Source organism: Gasterosteus aculeatus, chromosome 7, assembly GCF_964276395.1.
Source record: "Gasterosteus aculeatus chromosome 7, fGasAcu3.hap1.1, whole genome shotgun sequence".
In the NCBI taxonomy this organism is placed as follows: Eukaryota; Metazoa; Chordata; class Actinopteri; order Perciformes; family Gasterosteidae; genus Gasterosteus; species Gasterosteus aculeatus.
Window position 1 is genome coordinate 25,830,496 of NC_135694.1, and position 19,699 is coordinate 25,850,194.

At 45.6% G+C, this 19,699-nt stretch overlaps 3 protein-coding genes across 11 annotated transcripts; 2 read left to right on the forward strand and 1 right to left on the reverse strand.

The window, feature by feature from the left end:
• Positions 1 to 60: 60 nt before the first annotated feature.
• dnajc18 (DnaJ (Hsp40) homolog, subfamily C, member 18) lies at positions 61 to 6,467 on the forward strand. Its single transcript, XM_040180441.2, has 8 exons — positions 61 to 1,014; positions 2,022 to 2,190; positions 2,468 to 2,613; positions 3,517 to 3,723; positions 3,813 to 3,934; positions 4,238 to 4,347; positions 4,479 to 4,651; positions 4,912 to 6,467. The coding sequence occupies exons 1-8, from the start codon at positions 888 to 890 to the stop codon at positions 5,034 to 5,036; spliced, it is 1,179 nt and encodes a 392-aa protein (XP_040036375.1). The 5' UTR covers positions 61 to 887; the 3' UTR covers positions 5,037 to 6,467.
• A 527-nt stretch (positions 6,468 to 6,994) lies between these two features.
• Positions 6,995 to 16,369, reverse strand: LOC120821624 (bromodomain-containing protein 8). Of its 8 annotated transcripts, none has more exons than XR_013468380.1 (20): positions 16,030 to 16,369; positions 15,605 to 15,701; positions 15,128 to 15,197; positions 14,968 to 15,017; positions 14,753 to 14,875; positions 14,553 to 14,633; positions 14,347 to 14,411; positions 13,951 to 14,093; positions 13,297 to 13,482; positions 11,875 to 11,965; positions 11,432 to 11,575; positions 11,085 to 11,197; positions 10,199 to 10,625; positions 10,065 to 10,108; positions 9,778 to 9,953; positions 9,568 to 9,660; positions 9,392 to 9,460; positions 8,833 to 9,160; positions 7,909 to 7,953; positions 6,995 to 7,736 (listed from the first exon to the last, which is right to left on the reverse strand). XR_013468380.1 is itself a non-coding variant. In XM_078106727.1 (20 exons), the coding sequence occupies exons 1-20, from the start codon at positions 16,046 to 16,048 to the stop codon at positions 7,677 to 7,679; spliced, it is 2,379 nt and encodes a 792-aa protein (XP_077962853.1). In that variant the 5' UTR covers positions 16,049 to 16,369; the 3' UTR covers positions 6,995 to 7,676. The 8 variants fall into 8 exon arrangements, 4 of the variants coding, with proteins under 4 accessions (XP_077962853.1, XP_077962852.1, XP_077962855.1 ...); XR_013468379.1 differs by having other exon boundaries at positions 11,052 to 11,197; XM_078106727.1 differs by having other exon boundaries at positions 8,878 to 9,160.
• A 1,687-nt stretch (positions 16,370 to 18,056) lies between these two features.
• Positions 18,057 to 19,634, forward strand: gng8 (guanine nucleotide binding protein (G protein), gamma 8). 2 transcript variants are annotated; one of them, XM_040182194.2, is made up of 3 exons: positions 18,057 to 18,162; positions 18,871 to 18,985; positions 19,316 to 19,634. In XM_040182194.2, exons 2-3 carry the CDS (start codon positions 18,902 to 18,904, stop codon positions 19,442 to 19,444), a joined length of 213 nt encoding a protein of 70 aa, XP_040038128.1. In that variant the 5' UTR covers positions 18,057 to 18,162; positions 18,871 to 18,901; the 3' UTR covers positions 19,445 to 19,634. The 2 variants fall into 2 exon arrangements, with proteins under 2 accessions (XP_040038128.1, XP_077962856.1); XM_078106730.1 differs by having other exon boundaries at positions 18,083 to 18,163; positions 18,876 to 18,985.
• The last annotated feature ends 65 nt before the right edge of the window (positions 19,635 to 19,699 follow it).

The window sequence follows — 19,699 nt, forward strand, 5'->3', positions numbered from 1 at the left end:
GATACAACGTCTTGGCTTCATTTACTACATTTAAGAGATATCAAAATCATTACACATTACATCTGACAAAAAAACTCAGATTCAGATGTGCCTCAAAATGTAAATGAGACATTGGTAATGTTATCCCTTCAGGCCAAATGTAAAGTACGGTGGTCTAATAAAAAGATCCATAACATACCGGATTTCTGATTATTCTGCTTATTCTATTTTTATTGAACGACCTTAATTGCTGCAGCATCATACACATGCTGGTGATACTCAACCTGCTTGGTTTTCTGGGTACAGAAGAAAATGAAAAAAATGAAAGGATAAAGCAATAGGATGGAATAAACAAATTTGACTAACTTGCAAAGAAACAGAGCACCAAAAAGGTCAATGTAGTTTAGACCCAATTTCAGGACCTAATTCCCTTTTTTCCAGATTATAAAACACTTCCCATTCCAGGATATGACGTATTTGGCTCCACCTCCTGTCCGTCACAGCTCAGGAGGTCCGCTTATAATTTGACAGGGTGGCCCTTTAATTTTAAAACACCGCTAAGCAAAGGACACTCCATCTTTCAGACTTGAAAAAATACAAAGGAAAAATAAAAAATGGCCCCGCTGCAGGTCCGTCCGCAGCCTGACAGCAACCGCCGTCGTCCGCAAGTCGAATAGTGCGACGGGCTCTTGCGGGCTCGCGCCCTTGCTAACGTTACGCAGCTGTCTGAAACCGAAGCTAGCCGGAGCTACCGAGCGTTAGCTGTAACGGCTCGCTTCGGGGCCGTTTGATATCGACGCGTGTTTTCCCCCCCCAACCCCCTCCTGCGGGGAAAGAGACTCCCAGAGCCGGGGGGAACCGGACCCGGGCGACGCATCTCTCCTGTTGCCGCGAAAACACATCACAAAATGGACAAAGCAGAGGCGGACCGGCTGATAGAGAAGGCGAAGCTGTGTTTACGGTCAGGACGGACAGACCGGGCGCTGCAGCTGCTGTACGAAGCCCAGAATATTCACCCGAGCACCCGGGCCAGAGGTAAAATTAGCTGAAGCACATTCCGCAGTGGCAGCGCAACGTTGGTCGAAGCGCATGAGAAACTAATGCCATGTATTACACCGCAGATCTATTCACAGATTTCAGGTTGGTTGCGATTCATGTCTATTTTTAGAAGCAGAGACAAACGTCAGCTATCCGGCGTTAATACTTAATATCTGTGGGGGCTGAACGCATGGACTTAAGGGCTCCTAAGGGCCCCTCCGTGCCGTTTACTCTGAGGCAGGGCTGTGTTTTGAATATGTCTTTGCGATAACGGCATCATCATCACGGGGATCGTTAAGTTACCCGGAGCTCCTTGAACGCAACGCGCAGGAGGCAGTGAAATGTCACAAGGTCCATTTAACAGCAGTGTGCACACGTAGTGACACATGTAGCATGTGCACGCATAGTGACACATGCCAGCAGTGTGCACACGTAGTGACACATGTAGCATGTGCACACATAGTGACACATGCCAGCAGTGTGCACACGTAGTGACACATGACAGCAGTGTGCACACGTAGTGACACATGACAGCAGTGTGCACACGTAGTGACACATGACAGCAGTGTGCACATGTTGTACAGTTCATAGTAAATACCACTCTAGTACGGAATGGATGAAAAGCCTGACAATCAATGTATATCAAATCTCTCCACTCACTGAATGTTCAGTATGGAACTTATGCCAATCAAATATTTTGGCCTTTAACTTTGCCAGATCTTAACACCAACGGGAGGTTTTGGGAGCTTCAGTGTCATCAAAACACCAAATAGGTTTTTAGAAAAAAAAAGTCCATTAAGATGTTTCTGTTTTGCATCTTTTATGTCTAGGAGCAATGCAGCTGTTCTGGAGCCTGGTCAACTACTACTTGCCTCTTTATGTGTATTTCATCTGAATGTCAATGCCCGACTGTACGCATCTCTGTCGTCGCCGCGTTTCAGCCTTTCTCCATCATCTCCCGCCTGAATTGTCAGTGGACCTCAGCCGCGTTGTTTTGCTTGCAGTGCTGATAGACGCCATATTGAGGAACGGAGGCACCGCTGCCCCGCAGGCCGACCACGTGCCTCCGCCGTCGGGCTGGGCGGACGAGGACTTCAGGAGCAATGGAACGAGAAACGTAGTCGGCGATGAAAAGAAGAGCTACACCGAGGATCAACGGCAGGGTGTTCTCAGGTGAGCGGTGCCGAGTGGTTTTATAGCTTTGGCCGGGTTTACATGCTCCGGATGAACTCTGGAGTGGTCAGACGCTGGTTAGAGAGCTGTTCCATGTGCCCCGAGTACAGCTACAGTAATTGATTTAGCTTTGCCGGTACCCCCAAGACCTGTCGATGCAACAATGCACATGTGACTAACTAACTAACCGTAGAATACTCATTAACCCTCTAGGAGCTTGAGGGGGAGGGGGGAGTTCTGTTTTTTTTTTTAAGTCCATGTTGCTTTTTTGTTGCAGGATAAAGAATTGCAAGGACTTTTATGAGATTCTCGGTGTTACCAAAAATGCCAGTGATGAAGATTTGAAGAAGGCGTACAGGAAGTTGGCCCTCAAGTTTCACCCCGACAAGAACTTCGCTCCGGGAGCCACGGATGCGTTCAAAGGTACGAGTTTTGACAGAGGAACCTTCCTATTGCTCCTATTATTACCATTGTATTTTCTTTTTAATCCCTTTTTTAGGGGGGGGTACTTTATTATAATCATGTGAATAATTAAGCACTATCCTTGCATAATGACGAGCCTCTCCTGATCCCACAGAGGAAATTCTTCTTCTCAGTGTCCACCTCGCAGGCCCGTCAGTGGTCATGGTCAGTTCAAGAGCAGCGCCCGGACGCTCCCAGCGTCATGCTTAAACAAGCCTCAGCAGGGCAGAGGCTTTAAGGTGCATCGTGCAACTGTCCCGCTTTCATTTGGGTTGAGAAATTCTTTCTTGAGCTGTTTGTATTCATCGATGGCAGGGATTTTCCAGCCGTGAGTGTAGGGGAGGCTGAAGATTACTGCATGAGTTGAAAGGGCCAGGTGCACGCAGGTGTCTTAAGAAACAGCGGAAAGATTGTTGCAGTAGTTCATGGCCACTCATCATCGCAGTTAAACGTTAAAACCAGTACTTGGAATTTGCACCAAAGATAGATATTTTCCCTCTGAGTCATAGCGACGTGCAAAGTCTGACCACTCAGAACAGGCGCACGTATTTCTAAATTTATTGGCACGTACACTTTCCGAGGAGAATCTCATTGCACAAAACGTCCCCCTTGTAAACATTGAAAATAAGAAGGTCCTTAATAATATTAAAAAATAAAGTTAAGTTGTGAGTACATACGTAGTACACAATAATTCAGCATAAGTGTGATGGTGCCGAAACGGAACAAATATCGGCAAACTGCCAGCTAACTGAATCCATATAAAGATGACACTTATTTTATTTCATGCCGCCCTCCATCATCGGTGCCCGTGTTCTCCCGACTTAACGAATGCCACGACCGACCGTTTCCCTTCTCTTCCAACAGCAATAGGCAATGCATACGCGGTGCTGAGCAATCCAGAGAAGAGGCAGCAGTATGATCAATACGGAGATCAATCCGCAGCTTCGAGTGCGCCCCAACCCTCCGCCCACAGTCGCCATGGATACCACCGAAGCTTCCACAGAGACTTTGAGGCCGACATCTCCCCCGAGGAGCTCTTCAATATTTTCTTCGGGGGAAGATTTCCTACAGGTGTGTGTTTAAGCATTACAGTTTATGGCCATTATCCGCCGTCTTATTGTGGAAGTCTAGAGGCTAAAGAAGCGCGTGCGTCCTTCCAGGAAACATCCACGTGTACACCAACCAGGGAGCCTCCTACTCGCAGTTCTATCAGCCTCGCCGTCGACGCGCTTTTGAGAGGCGCGAGGAGGTGGTGGAGGAGAACAACAACAACCAGAGTCAGGTCGGTGACTCACACAACGTGCAGCAGACAGATCCCCGTTCACCAACTGCAGCGCCGTGTCCTCCTGCAGAGATCCGCTTGTGTTCTAATCATTAACACGCATTCGAGGAATTCAACGTTTTCATTTTTTTTGTTTGTTTATAGAACGTTTCCCACACTGATTGATTTTCATGCCGTTCATTTACCTTGCACATAACTGAGGCGCCTCAAAGGCGCACTGTGCCTTTTCCGGAATGAATCAGCGCGGCCTACGCGCCTTATTGTGTGCGTTCTGTAATCTGTGCTGATTGTATCGTCCCACAGAACACCTTCACCGCGCTGCTGCAGCTTCTCCCTGTGCTGATGCTCATCCTCATATCAGTGTTCACCCAGATGATGGCCACTAACCCGCCCTACAGCCTCTTCTATAAGCCGTGAGTCTGCGGCGCCATTAGCCTTCTTACAGAGACGTTTGAGCAATGCCTCGCGTTCTGTCTTGGACGACAGCATCGTTTCACCAGAGTATATATTTTTTTATCTTTTTGGTGGGTTGGGGCGGTTACAGGGCCATGGGGCTGGTGGTTTCCAGAGAAACGCAGCACATGGGTGTACCGTACTATGTGGATAAAAGCTTTGAGAAGGAGTACCGAGGAGCTGCGCTGGATGAACTAGAGAAAACCATTGAGAGCGACTATATCGAACATCTGCAGAACAGCTGCTGGAAAGAGAAACAGCAAAGTAAGCGGGCGGCTCACCGGGCTAAAACAAATCACTCTCTGGCTGTAGCAACTAGTCCTACCTAAGATTTATATTGCTGGCATGCAGAATTTGAAACCGCTGGACTGGGCCAGGCTACTTTTTAATTGTATTTTTTTGCATCCGTTTCCTTATGCAAGGCTAAGCTAACTGGCTGTTGCTTCATATTTACCACACGGACATGATATTAACTAATAGGTGTACCGACCATTGTGATGTGTCCTTGTTTTTTGCCTTTGCAGAATCTGACTTGGCAAACCTGGGACAACTGTACCGAGACGAGCGGTTAAAGCAGAAGGCCGAGTCGATGAGGCTGGACAACTGTGACAAGCTGCATCGATTGGTCGGGCGCCAGAGGGGCAAATGAGAAGCGATATGAGAGGAGAACACGTTTCAGTACAGACTGTACAATAATACATGTTATCCAAGTGTGCAATTTATCCAATCCAGGCCACTTTGTAAAGGAATCTCTTAAAGGTACAGTGCACACAGGGGGAGATTATGCCACAGGAAACAATGTGCCTTCTCTCCTCTTCGATGGGAGGAAATGGAGTTGCATGTGGGCCGGCGGCGGCAGCAACAAGTGCATACTCGCTGTGGCGGTGTGCACAATGTCTCGGAGCCTTTAAACTTTCTTATAGAAATGGCATGACGTAAGGGGTCTCCCTTTGGGGTTACGAAGGCAGTAGCATGTTCACTCGCACACATTTAATCCGTTCCCTTACGTGTATTTATTTTCTTTCATGCTTTTGTGTCCTTGCTGAAACGTTAGATGTTATTTAATAGTTAAGGGAGGGACTGTTGCCCAAGCAATCTTTTTTTTGTATAGGAAAAAAATACAATGACTAATGTAGTACTGTAGTCTTTGGACAGTTCTGTACTGTGAAATAAGAGGATCTTTTATTCATTTTTAATCAAACAATTTGTACTTTGAGACTATAGCAATAGGAGGCACGTGGCAGTAAAATTTAACAAATCGTGAGCTTGTTTTTCTGATTGTAGACGGTTGCAGTCTCCAATACGAGCCGCCTGCTGCTGTAGCAGCATCGGCGTATATTTGGTCCGTCAGCTTCCACTCAGGAAGTTGTTCCGTACGTCAGCTGCGGGCTCACGTTTGAGGTTTGAGAGAAACGACTGTTGGCTAAGACGTTTTTTAAAGGCCGTCCACTGTTCCAGTGTAACCTTCTTTTCCCCAACTCCCGCAGAAGCTCGCCTCATTTTGTTTTGTATTAGAATATTATTCGGCCCGAGTACCCTTTCATTGATACTGTTCTATAAAGAATAATCATTTTGTTCTCATCCCCGACAGAAGTTTTTTTTTTTTTTTAAACTTTTACTCATCGGTTTTTGTCATGTGTAGGAGGCTGACCTCGTGGGGGTGTCTTTGCACCGTCCACACATTATTCGGACCCTACATAGACACCGATTCTCGTCTCTGTGCACTCAGACTGCCAAACCGCCTTTGCTGTTCTCACACAGCATTCAGGTTCATCACAAGCACTTTTTAAGTTAACGTTCAATCCTGTGTTCCCTATTTTTCCTGTTGCATGCATCCTAGTGAAGGAGTGTTTTTCTTAGTCACTTATTTTGTTTTTCAGCAAAAACCTCATCTTCGAGACTACTGACACTAAATGTTAATGGACTAGAATATTCAGGTCTACACTGCAACTCAAAACATGTAAACGCAAAGAAATCCAGGTTTTTGGTATCAAGCCGTGGTTGTCGTACCTCTGAGCAACATTAAAGAATAAACAGTTTTTAGCCAAATTACACCTGTAAATTAAAGATGTAATCTGAATATGTTCCGTCCTGTCTGATTTGTTAGCGGTTTAACTGAATGCTTTGTTTGGTCACATGAAAAGAATCAGGTGACACGTATCCATCTATTATTGTTAAACAACATCGTCATTAGATGAATAAACATGATCCTACCGATCAGAGTATCTTTTTCACAGTGGGACTAGGAATTAAATCTAATATTTCTACTTGAGATAAATAATAAATAGGTGGAATCTATTGCAAAGTACTTCCTCAGGAGTCTGACCTGCTGCACGTACAACGTTATTCTCCTGTATGACTACATATCAAACTAAAATACATTCAGTCCCGTTTATCGGTTACGGATGTCTGGATTGAAAAGACGTGAAAGGACGCTTTGTCCCGTCTGCGTGTAGACATGTCCACCTAAGGACGGATTCCTTAGAAAACACTGGAACTTATTCATAATGCAGCGCTCGTGATCCTCTGAGCTGGTACAAAACAGCTATTTGAGTTTCCCACTGGAAGTTACTGATTTAGATGGTGGATAAAAGGAGCCAATTCAAGTTTAACATGCTGGAAAGAGCTTTTTATGACTTTTTATCTTTAAAAGTCCAGAAAACTTTTAACAGGACGTTTTCTCAAATACTGAAAATAACACAATCTGCACCTTTTAATAAAATCAATCCTACACAAACAATATAGATACGTTCAAACATGATTTGAGTTTAACTGTAAACTTAATTTTTTTTTAATGATTGTGCAACCCCGACCCCCCCTGATCATTCTCCAATTCTACCTTCAGACTCTTTGGCCTCAGTTTATGCATTTCATCAGCAACATGGAATGTTTCAACCACACTAATCTGAAGTACATACCAGGTCTCATGAACACTTAATTCAGTCAATGCGTAGGGTTGGAGTCTCTTCCTCTACAGTAAACCACCTGATGTAATTCAGAGCAGCCGAAAAGTGATCTGAAGCTACTCCTACAGGAGGTTTGACCATTTCCTTCCTGACCCATTGTAATCTGGGATTATACCGTATGTAATCCAGGTGTGTGCGGCTGTATCGTAGGAAAGGAGATTGTCCACATGACAGTATATTTCCTCTCGAGTGCAAATAAAAGTGACTCTGCCTTTTAGGGAGGGGAGAGTCTGTGGCACTAACGGAATAACTTCAGTCCGTTGGTTTCACATCTTTGGGTTCTACTCGGGAACATTACTTGATACAACTGTCGTACTGCATGTTCATTTCTTCATCTTGAGGTCAGCTTCAACGGTACAACGGCGCCCCCTGGTGCCTCCATCCTGCAGTCGGGATCAGAAAGAAAATCAAAGCACCTGACCACATCAATGTGTGACCGAACTTCATGTTCAAGATGTCTACACGTCAAACAGGATATTGCTTTTCTTTAACGCTGTCTGCTTTAGGAGGTTGGAAAGTAATGGGTGGTTTTAAAAATATAGGACGGGTACTTACAAAAAGAGAAAGGAGGAAGGCCGGAGAGGACATGGAGACGGCGTCCTGTAGGAGGAGGAGGATGCACATCAGCGCAGAGACGCAAAAAAGCATTTAAAGTCTAACAAGGAAGCAAAATGATTCAAATGTACGGAACAGAATCTATTCAACCGAAGGAAATAGAAGCGGATGAATGTAAATATATACATTGGGGCACTTTAGAAAATGAACCACTTTAAGCTCCTGAGCTAAATACTACATACATACAGTATATACACACACAACAGTTTTTAAAAGCATAGCATGATGTTCAACACCTAGTCTCAGTTCGCTATGAAACATCCAATCTGCCACTGAGAACTTGCTTTGTACCAGCTTCTTTTGTCTTTGAAATATTTAGGAGGATTGTGCTGCAGATACTTTAACAGCCAATTAGGTGCTTTAGTCCCAGTGGACGGAATGTGAAAAATACCTCACGTCTAAAGAAAATCTTATTTCCCCGCTCTTCCAGCAACCAGAGTCAATGTCACGGTATTTAAGGGCGGTATTGTAGTCGTTTTGAAGATACTTTGTTTCTGTGATCAGAAATAATGCAAATACATGTGACTATGTATGAGTTGTGATTCATTGGGTCAGAAATCACTGTTGTATATAATGGTTAACAGCTTTCTTGAAGGTAGAATATAAACATATTACATTGGCTGTATGTTTTTGCAAGAATTCAGTATTCACCACAGTGAACAATGTAATACTTTCAATGCATTCCAAAGATGAGGTTTTGCATTCATTAACTAAGGTGGGAAAGTCAGAAACAAATTGTGACATTGACGGATTGTTGTATTGAAGAAGAAAAAGAGTTGACCTCTGATAAAAGGTTTTACGTACGTACTTACTTACTATGCCACAGATTTACTCTTCTACCTTAAAGTCAGCCCGTTGTCTCACCCTTGTCTCGTCTTCTGCACTCTTTGTCAAAATCTAGTGAAGCACCTCGTCAGGAGCGTCCTGTTTGCGGCTGCTCTCGCGGCCCCTCAGGCTTTTGCCGCTGGTGCCAGACTCGGACGTCTCCACGATGAGCTGGGTGGCCAGAAACTGCTGGATCTGCTCCAAGACGTCGCGCTGCATCTCCAGAGCCATGTGGTTCACGTCGTGATCCAGGCTGTTGTACATGACCGCGTTCTGGAACATCAGCATGATGTCCCTCTGGAACTCAGCCGTGTTCCGTATCAAACCGGCCTCAATGCTCTTTTTTATGGCGGCAAGGTCCACGGGCCTGTAGGGGGAGCGCAAAGAGCGGGTCGGAGGGACGTCGCATGGCAGTGATCCAATGGGATACAGCAAAAACAAGTTGGCTTTTATCACCGCGTGAAAAGTTTACTTTTGTGTGATGTCAGATTTTCACTCTAATATGACAATTGACCACAAAACAAAACTATAGGTGAAAAGGAAAAAAAAGCTAAAAATATGTCCTGTGCTTACCTCTATAATACAATACTGTGCTTACCTCTGTACAATACCGTGGTACCCGGGTGCAATGTCATCAGTTACTGGCTGCAGGAAGACATTTGCATACCTACAACAAGTCACATACATGACATCGGTTTCAGAAACTATGTATAGAATTCCCTTTTATTAGGCGGCCAGTGATCGTGGGCCGGGGGGTCACCGCCGTACTCTGACCTGTGATTAGCCGCCGCACGCCACACCAGCATGATGGCTTTCTTCCACATCTTGTGAGCCTGCAGAGATTCGTGGTCGTCGCTGCAAACCGAACTGCACGCCACGTGTGGAAGGCGTGCAAACAAGGTAGGTCACAGTGGGAGCAGCACAGCAAGAAACATCATGACACGCCTGCGGCCCTCTGCGCGTGCGAATATGCGTTTCACTCACAACTGTGACGAGGCGGGGCTGCTGGGGGCGGAGTCCGGCGCCGCGTGGAGCCGAGGAGTCGAGGAGGAGGCCGCGTGGAGGCTGCAGCTGTCCTCGCTGTCGCTGAGCCCCGGCGAGCATCCCTCCGCCCCGTCGGCCTCGCCGCCTCCGCGTGCTTCCGTCACTGCTGTCGTCCCCTGCGAAGGAAGGGGGGGAGGGGAAGAGGGGCAGAAGTTTCAAACGGAGCATCGAGCTCCGTGTTTCCTTCCAAGCGACGCGTCCGCTGTGTCCGCGCCCGGGTGCCGTACCTTCGGGCTCCTCGCTGTCAGCGGGCCGTCTTCTGCTACAGAGTCTGCAGAGATAAGTCCAAGGAGAATAGCAAGAAGGAAATGGTTACGCAAGAAGCATGTTCTCAAGCAAGTGAATCCTGATGCGTGCATACCGTCGCGGGGGGGTCCGGGTCCACTCTCACGTTTCAGAGTAACATCCGATGAAATGCGACTTTTCTGTCGCGCCAACACTCCGGCCCCCCTCATTGCCTGAGGCTGTGGAGGCGCACCAGCGCGGTGCTGGTGTGAGCTCTTCCAGGACGAGGGGGTGCGAGGAAGGCCCCCCGGCCCCATGGGGAATGCCGCCAGGCCGCGCTTTCGACTGATGCACAGAGAGGAGGGCGAAGCTGGAGTCGCGCCGTGTGCTTCCAACACTTCCGTCTTCCCCTGCGGGCTGCTGTGAGGAGACGAGGCCTGTTGGACCCCCGTGGGCACCGAGCCGCGGGGGTGGAAAGGCCCCGGCCCCCCGGCGCCAGACAAAGCACGGCCGTTCTCCTCGCACAGGGACGGCGCGTCCAAAGCCTCCGAGGTCACGTCTGTCTGTTGGAGACGAGACTCTTGATCTTAAAGAACGGTCGAGCTATCAAACTCTTTTTTTTTTTTTTTTTCCATAGTTTGACATTTCCAGTCTGATAAATCTCAAAATAAACTATTTTCATATTTACTAGAAGTAGATTAATGACCAAAATGAAAAAGTTATAAAATAACATCTATCGTTGATCACAAATATTACATAAGTCGCTTTTATCCAAAGCGACTTACAATAAGTGCATTTAAACCATAAGGATACAAACTCAGAACAAGAAAGTGCAATTTCATCAAATAAGCCGATTTACAACTTGCCATTAGATAAATTGTACTGATAATGGCTTTTAAATGCTATAGTTTAGCAGTATTTGTTTAGTATTTTTTAGTCAGAGTCTGAAGAGCGTCTGTAGTTACAAATACTGCCGTGAAACTTTTCACCTCGCCCTTAATGATGGCGATAATGTCCCCCACCGTCTTCAGGTCCAGCCCATCCCCCACGTAGGACACAGTCGCGTCCCCCTGGCCGAGCGCCGCCACCTTGTCCTGGGCGTCGACAGGCCGGCATCCAGGGGGCAAAGGCCTCTCTGCACACAAACAACTTAAATTAGCGGCAGTAGGAGTAGCAGTTAGTAAAAACAGTCCTTTTCTAGTTTTACCTCACAGAACATCTAGCTCATCATCCATCATTTTGTAATTAAAACAACTGTAGGTCTTACATTAAACAATTCTCAAGCTACCCAGAATGTCCCATTCAGGATGCAAGGAGGGGTCAACGCGCGCATCGAGCTTCGCGTGCGTCTGGGTCAAAGCGGACGGACCTGTGTTTGCCGAAGCCGTGGAGTCAACAGACACAGGCGGGGCAGCAGAGGTGGGGGCGGCGCTGGAGGCCGCGACCACGAAAGCTAACGGGGCGGAAAACTGGGCGGGACCCGCCTCCAGGAGACGCGACAGCATCGGGGCGCCTGCCGTGCAAGCGTCCATGGACACGGACACACAGGGGACAGCGCAGGGGACAGAGGAGCGCACGCCGTGTGAGCAAACAGCCATTTAAGGATTCAAAGTGAGCGGCTACAGAAGTACATGCAACCTTTTATCATATCAGTTTTCTGTGCCCGCAGAGAATTCTACTAAATATCTTGATTTGGATGAAATCTCATTTCAGTCAAATACGTTTGGTGACATGTTCTTTTTGGTTGTTACTTGTTACGTGAACATTTCCACTGACGGCTGTAAGGCCATGAACACAAATCACTGTTTGTACCTGTTGCCTGAGTGAGAGGTTGTCTAGGTGGAGCCAGCTGCAAGTCATGTGCTCCTGTCACATTAGCAGTGGTCACGTCCCCCTCCCCAATCTGGGATGTAAGCGCATACATGCATGTCAAACATTTTGCCAGTTTTCTTGGACAAAAAAAAAAGGTATTACTTCATCAAATCTTATTAAAAAATGCAATTTTATAGCGAGAGTCTGTTACTACAATCTGACTCGGAATCCCGCTAGAGAAATCTTTATCCCAGAAGAGCCGTGAAGGCAGCGCTGCATGTCCTGAGCGGAACACGTTATCTGAGGAATGCGAGGAGGGAAAGATCTAGAAAAGGATAACTCGGTCTGAAACGACGGGATTTCGCAAGAGCACAGTTCATGGCTTCATGGGGGTGGAAATGACGAAAAAACATGATATGAGCTGGACAATTCCAGGAGGAAACTCTGCTGGCAACCGTTGAAGATGAACTCTGGTCTGCTGCAATGGGAAATCACATCACACGGAACCCATGCAGACATCTGACAAAAAGCTTGGAGGAAAAAAAAAAAAAAAAAGAGAGAAGTAATTGACAGCAACCTGGAAGCAAAAAGCAGGTTGCGTGTTAGCAGTTTGCAAAAAACAAAAACAAAAAAAAAACTGAGAAAGTAGGAGTGGAAAGATTCTGTGATGCATTCAGGCCAACGTTGAACTCTTAAGCCATAGTGAGGAGAGGCGGGACACAAAAACCAACACGATTAGAGTATTAAAAAACAATTGCAAAATATATTTAGTGACCTGTTAACCTTCATACGATACGTTACATTTTATTTTTTCAAGTCAAATCATTTCAAGAAAGCAAAGTTGACTAAATGAACCGATTCAGTTGTACAGCCTCTTTGTAGGATGGAAACACCGGTTTGCCAAAAAACAGTAAACTTGTTTCCAAAAAAACACTGGTACACTAGTCAAATATTCAGAGAGAATTAGACCACAGATAGAGGTAATAACAGGACAAAGAAAGAGGAACATACTGTATTCAGAACACAGCAATGCTTTTATACAGGACTACTATTGACCTTGTGTAGCAAAGCTAAAAAAACACATTCAAAGGGGCGTGGAATTAACTGGAGGCCGCTGTTCACATGAGCACCACAAGCAACTGAACAAATCTAAGGACACAGAGATATCCGAGGTGAAAAACCAACACATCACAATGCAATAGCAGAAAAATGACAAAGGGTTTTATGCAACTGGCAAAACAACCAATAACTTCCAAAACAACAAAAATATATATATATAAATATATAAAAAATGAATAAATAGTTCCTTAACGTGCAGTTACTGCAAAGAATGAGATGAAGATGAGGCGCCCCGCAGACTTGGACACGTCAATTAGAGAGCTCGGCACTGTTGGCATAACACAGTAAGTCCCCTCCACATACCAGTCTGGAATGTGTGGCCAAGATACTGCCTTGCTTCAGTAACTCGGACAGAAGTGGCGACGGCGGCGCCGTGGCCTTCTGGCTCAGGAGCTTCCTTTGGGCGGGATCATCCAGAAGCGACCCGGGGCCGACGTTCCCTGGTCCAGAAGACTCGGCCATCGCCGCTAATCTGGCCGACCCCGAAGGCTGGAGACAGGGAGGTAGAAGAAAGGGGAGGGGGGGGGGGGATTAGTCGGGGCAGCAGGGTAGTCACTCTGGTGCTCTCGGCCGAGAAATTGCATTTTTTTCAGAAGGGTGGGGGGGGCGCCCCTGTTATAATGGTAGGGGAAACACTGATGCTGCATTACCAAAACCAATAAAAGAATGCTTTCATTGACCTTCTCTGATCTAGTTTCTTTAATATGTGATTTATAATCATTATTATTTGAATTAAGTCAAATTTTAATAAAAATTACTTTTAAACCTTAGTCACAGCAAGCTACTTCTAGCGGTTCAATATTATATATATATATATATATATATATATATATATATATATACACACATACGTATATAACAGTTATCATGTTTTCAATGAGCACAACAATGTCCTTGAGGGAAATGGAGATTCACGTAGTGCGAACATCAAATGCTTTTCAACTTACGGCGACTTACATTTTTCGTCAATGCGAGATCCAGCGTCAAACACTCCGGCGGGTCACCTGGTGAGAACACCTGTCCTGGGGCGCTGCAGCCGGAGGGCGGGTGCACGGGGATGCCGGGCTCTGGCTTGGGTGTGCTCTTTGCCACCCGTCTGGCTGGAAGAGGGAGGGGGCAGCATAGGGAGGATTACCTCGTCGGTCACACAGGCTGATGTTCATGACGCTACAGTGGAAGATTCATTTAGAACGACTAATGCCACCGAATCCAATAAGCCTACTGAGACTAAAGGGGACAATGCTTACAGTTGCTAATATTGGATGATGGATCATTTGTACAAAAAAACACACCAAAAGATTTTAGATGCAAGAATAACTGACACACAAACACACGAGAAAGCGAAGGCGATACCCTTATAAGCAGCGTTTGTGTTTTTTCTTTTCAGCTCGGCTTCCTTCTCCTCCAGTTTCTTCTTCCTGCCGGACGCACACACACACACACACACACACACACACAGGTTACACACATATTTGTTTGGCTTGTTTGTAGATAGACTCCAACGTCTGAGCGTTGTGATGGTTTAAAATAGGACAAATGGAGAGTTTGTTGTTCCTTACTGCAGGATGTCTCCCCATAACTCTTCTAGTTTGGAATCTAGACGTCCTGCTTGAATCAGCTCAGCTTCCCTCTTCAGCTTCCTATGAACACACACACACACACACACACAGACAGACGCACACACCGACCAACCTCATTGATCTCGCAGGCTGTGATTTATTCACGACGACGGTGACCGTTAAAAGTCAAAGGTGCGCACCTGTGCTTCTCCTGTGTTTCCTTGATCAGCTCTCTCAGTGCATCAACCCTGTCGGCCGTCAGGCGACGGACCATCACGTCCTTCGCCGTCTCCACCACTTCACCTCCGGCGCCGCACTTCTGCCTGGAGGCGACATGTGCAGACGCATCAGTTGTGTCAAAGACCACAAAGCTGCGTAAGCTCTACAAAAAGGTAAAGGTCACTTCGGCACTCACTTCGGGGCCTCGGCCGTCTCCAGGAGCTCGGAGTACTTGGAGGCGCAGTGCTGTGAGGAGCCAGAGAACAAAGGAACAGAGAGCCGCTTTGTGACAGGACGAAAACGTGGTTATGGATGATCTCATTGGGGTGGAGCGGGGGGCGCGGATTTTGTCCCACCTTGTGAGAGAACCAGTCGGGTGGTCTCCCGGGTTCCGCAAATGGTTTGATGGCTCGACTGACGGATACCCTGTTGAGATGAAAGACGAGCAAACATGAAAGACCCATTAAAGACTTTGAGTTCAAAACCGGCTTCTATTTCTTTAAAGTCTTAAAAAGCGGTTTATTGCCTTTTTATATTCAAGTATTCTATAACTATTTCGTCCATTTGTTAGTCCTTTAGTCATAAATTCATGCAAAACCCATTGGGACTGAAGGCCAGCGTGCACCTGGCAGCATTGTGGAGAACTTGGCCTCCAAAGTGGAGGTTAGTTCATTGTGTCGTCTTCACTTTGGATGGTGAAAGTAAACGACAGTAACCACAGCGTTTAATAGTCCGCGAGCAAACTCTTTACACGCTGCCTCAGCACATTGGTACATCCTACAGTCGCTGACACCGACTTTAGAACCACAGGGACGAGAGCAGAGCAGCAGTACCAGTTCTTGTCTCCACTCTTCATGACCGATGTGGCCAAACACAGCTTCTCCCTCACTGACCATGGCTCCGCCGGTCCAATCACAAGCAGCTGGTGTTCTGCAGATGTGTCGGGGAGGAAATGGACAAAACATGAGCACATGTTCCATATTACTTCATGTCCGAGTGATGGTTGTCAGGCCGCAGGTACGGACGGTAGGATTCATCTCCCGAGCTCGGCTTCACGTGCAGACCGGATGGCGTTTGGACTTGTGATTGAAACATTTAAGTGTAAAAAAATAAAATAATAATAATGACAATGACAACATTCCCACTGTCCGATAAAACCAGGAATCAGGAAACATTTATTTACCAAAATATAATATATATATAAAATAAATATAAAATATAACCGTCGCCGTGAGCGGCCGACGTTGACGTTACTCACTTCCAACCCCGTGTGCCATCTCCCCGTCATCCCGACATCCCGCACCTCTACCCGGCGATAAAGACGAGACGCTACGTTCATGGAGACGCGGCCGTTGACGTGACGGAATGTGGCGGGGGGGGGGGGTGTTGGAGGGAGGCCTCTAGCGACGGCCGTTAGCACGCCGAGTCCCCGCTGTCCCTTGAGAGTCAACGCGGCCGCCGTGAGTCTCTGACTACCGGCGAAGTTCAGAAAATTGAGTAGCTAGCTCAAATGCTAATCTCTCTCTCTCTCTCTCCCTCTCCCTGTCTCTCTCTCTCTCTCTCGCGCGCGCGCAGAACCGGGTGGACTTCTGGTTTCTGGATTGCGGCGCAACCGTTAAAATAAAACGGGCCCTGCTAGTAAATAAAACGCTTTCGTGAAACTGCGCCTTCTTAATATATTTTAGTGTGTCATAATTAAGTTAAAAACATGATTTAGGGTTCACACGTTTTTATTATCGTACAAAATTGCATTGGAAAAACGAAAAAATGTCGATTACTTTTTCATGCCAGTTTGAAAAAAAGACCACGGATCTAATAATATCTAACAATAAGTCCAGTAACATTCTGTAAAAGCTGCTCTGTGAAACGCTGAGTGCGCCTTTTCATTTTTACTGACGAGGCTGTCACATTTTGAACAGAAGGAGCAGCAGACTGGTAAAACTGGTTTACAGCCAGGGTGATGACAGCATGAAAACAAACAAGGTGTCATATTCAAATAAACATATTGCAATGTATGTGAATCTGCCTTTTAATGAACGACTGCTTTAGAGTGGCCTGTTTTTTGTTCAGATTTTTGCAATCCTACGTCAAAGCTTTACCTGGTAAAGCTGGCCGGTAGTCAATGGTCTGAACGACGGGGGAAGTTATACTAGAATTGATAATTTCTCATTTTTAAACGAAAAAAAAACAGCATTTTTTTGTGTTGTGTAAATCTGCTAATAAGCGCTTGAAACATGGCTGAAAACAGATGTCTCTAAATGTTAAAGCCCCTCTCAGGTCTCATGCATCCAATCATGTCTGCTGGTTTAAATTAGGCATTTCAACCTTTGGTGAAAGAGGACAGGAGCAGCCACCCCCTTTCTACTCATGAGGTCCAGTATCTTCCACAGAGAGGGTCCAATTATTACAGGGAAACAAATGTTAATGAGGCACTTGACATTTAACTCCGGAGCACTGCCTCCTCGGCCCCCTGCTGCTGTGTGGAATAACTGTCATCTCTACAGGAAGGACAGCTTGGTGGATAATCCTGCTGAAAAAAACAGGACTCAATCGCTCAACTTGCAGACTCAGTGTTACATGTGAATCGCGTTTTATCGTGTGCTCAATGGTTTATTTTTAATAGATTACTACCTGAATGGTTGTGCTGGTAATTCATTGGTATCTGCACATCACACTATCACAAAGAAGGTTGTCTGACCCGCAGCCAAAGTCTTATAAAAAGACCATTGTGTTTACTGAAGACAAGATAACGTATTTCTCTGTAAAAAAAAAAACAATGAAAAAAGATTTTTTTAAGAATTCCAACATTCAGCACTGTCACATAATGCTGTTGTAATAAATACTGATGAGTCATTAGTGATTCTTCCTGGTGTAGTCAGGGCACCTAAAATATTACACATTTGTATTTTTCCCCATGGATGCAAGAAGGAAAATGAACCAAAGTCATGGAAACGTGGAATGGAATGTATTCTCTTGAGAGAATCGGGTATCATTATAGTCCAATACTCTTTCATGTTATTGTCGGATGTATTTTCCCATCCCTTCATATTAAATACACTACTAGCTATATAAATCTCAAAACTTAGACTCCCTTTTAAATAACATTTAGTGTTCCATCTCGCGGCACAAGCGCCTCTCCTCTCAGGTGAGCAAGTGATAGAGACTCTAGAGATGAAGGTCACGCCACATGTTGCCTCTATAACTGCTGCACCGAGCTCATCCAGGGGGCAGAACCACAGCTAGTTATTTGAAGGAGGGGACCTATTGAAGCCCCCCCCATCTATGCCATTAATCTCACTCCATTTGTTACTGTACGTCGGTGTGGTGGGACCACGTTGGAAAACAAGCGGACTTCCCTCTCAGGAGCCCGACGGTCGCTGTTGGTCGTGTGGTGAGTGGCGCTGTGATTATTATGAGTTATGGGACAGCTTGAGATAAATTCTACTTTAGCGCAGATTCCTGGAAACAGCTCATATCAGAACACGCATCTTCAGGCGTGTGTGCTGATGTTGTCGTCATATTTTAGAAGTATTAATTGTGTTGGTGTGAAGAAACAGTTTTTTTATCGATACAACTGACAATTGACTTTCACGGCCTTATTAAGTCAGTTATAAATAGTCTTTTGTTGCTGAGTAATGATTGTTTTCATGTACTGCTCTTCTAAAGGAATAATAGGTGCATTTCTTGTGTGAGTACGGCAGAACCGGAGCATCATAAAAGCAGCTGGCATTGAAAGCCACTCTGTACACCTGTAAATGTAGGATAAAACCATTCCGAAACAACAATTATTTAATGTTAATGTTGTTCACCATAACATGTATTTACATGCTCAGCGAGTGAATGCCCTCCCCTGGGGAGGCTGCGCCGCCTTCCCTCCCCTCCCAAGACGCTCCCTGGGCCTCTTGCAGCTGAGACCCAGAGTGCAGAATTAACAAGCAAATTGAAACTGACTCAACCTTCTCGTGCTTTAGAAGAGTCTCGTGTTTCCAGTTTGTTTGTTCCGTTTTCAGTGGCGTATTTAATTATTGGCTGTCCAATAAGTCGACGTGGAGGGTTATTTATTGTCTGATGTGTCAGTGTTGATTTTGTTTTGCTGCAGGCTGACTGATTTGAGTTTGAAAGGGGGCAGGATGTCCAACAACATGGCCAAGATTGCAGATGCTCGCAAGACGGTAGAACAACTGAAACTGGAGGTCAACATAGAGAGGATGATGGTGAGTCAGCACAATACATAAAGATAATGATGGTAAAGTTAAGAAATGGCTTCAGGTCTGCATGTTTTCAATGAATGTGCTCCTTTTCCATAACTGATATCAGTTTTTACTATTTTGATTTATGCCGAAAAATACACATTCAGTGTTTACTCAATGTATAAACCAACAAAATAAGGAATAACTGAACTGTTTCTCTTTGTCTTCTTCCCCTTCAATTTCCGACACACACACACACACACACACACACACACACACACACACACACACACACACACACACACACACACACACACACACACACACACACACACACACTACCTTTTTGTACAGATATCCAAAGCAGCAGCGGATCTGATGGCCTACTGTGAAGCTCATGCCAAAGACGACCCCCTGGTGACGCCATTAGCTTCCTCCGAGAACCCGTTTCGAGAGAAGAAATTATTCTGTGAAATATTATAGCCGCACGTGTAAAAGATAAATGTCTTAACTATTTGAATTTCTGAATTCACTTTCAGCTATAATGAAGAACCTTGGGATTTTTTTTTTTTTTACAGAATTCTTTTTTAGTGATAGTGGCTCTTCGGTGACTGCGTTTACCTGAGGAATGACCATTTAACGATATAATGAAGACAATAAAGATTTACCAGAGCTGGGTACAAAGTTCATTCAGACAGCCCGCTCCTTCCACACACACATCGAATCTGAGTTTATGTA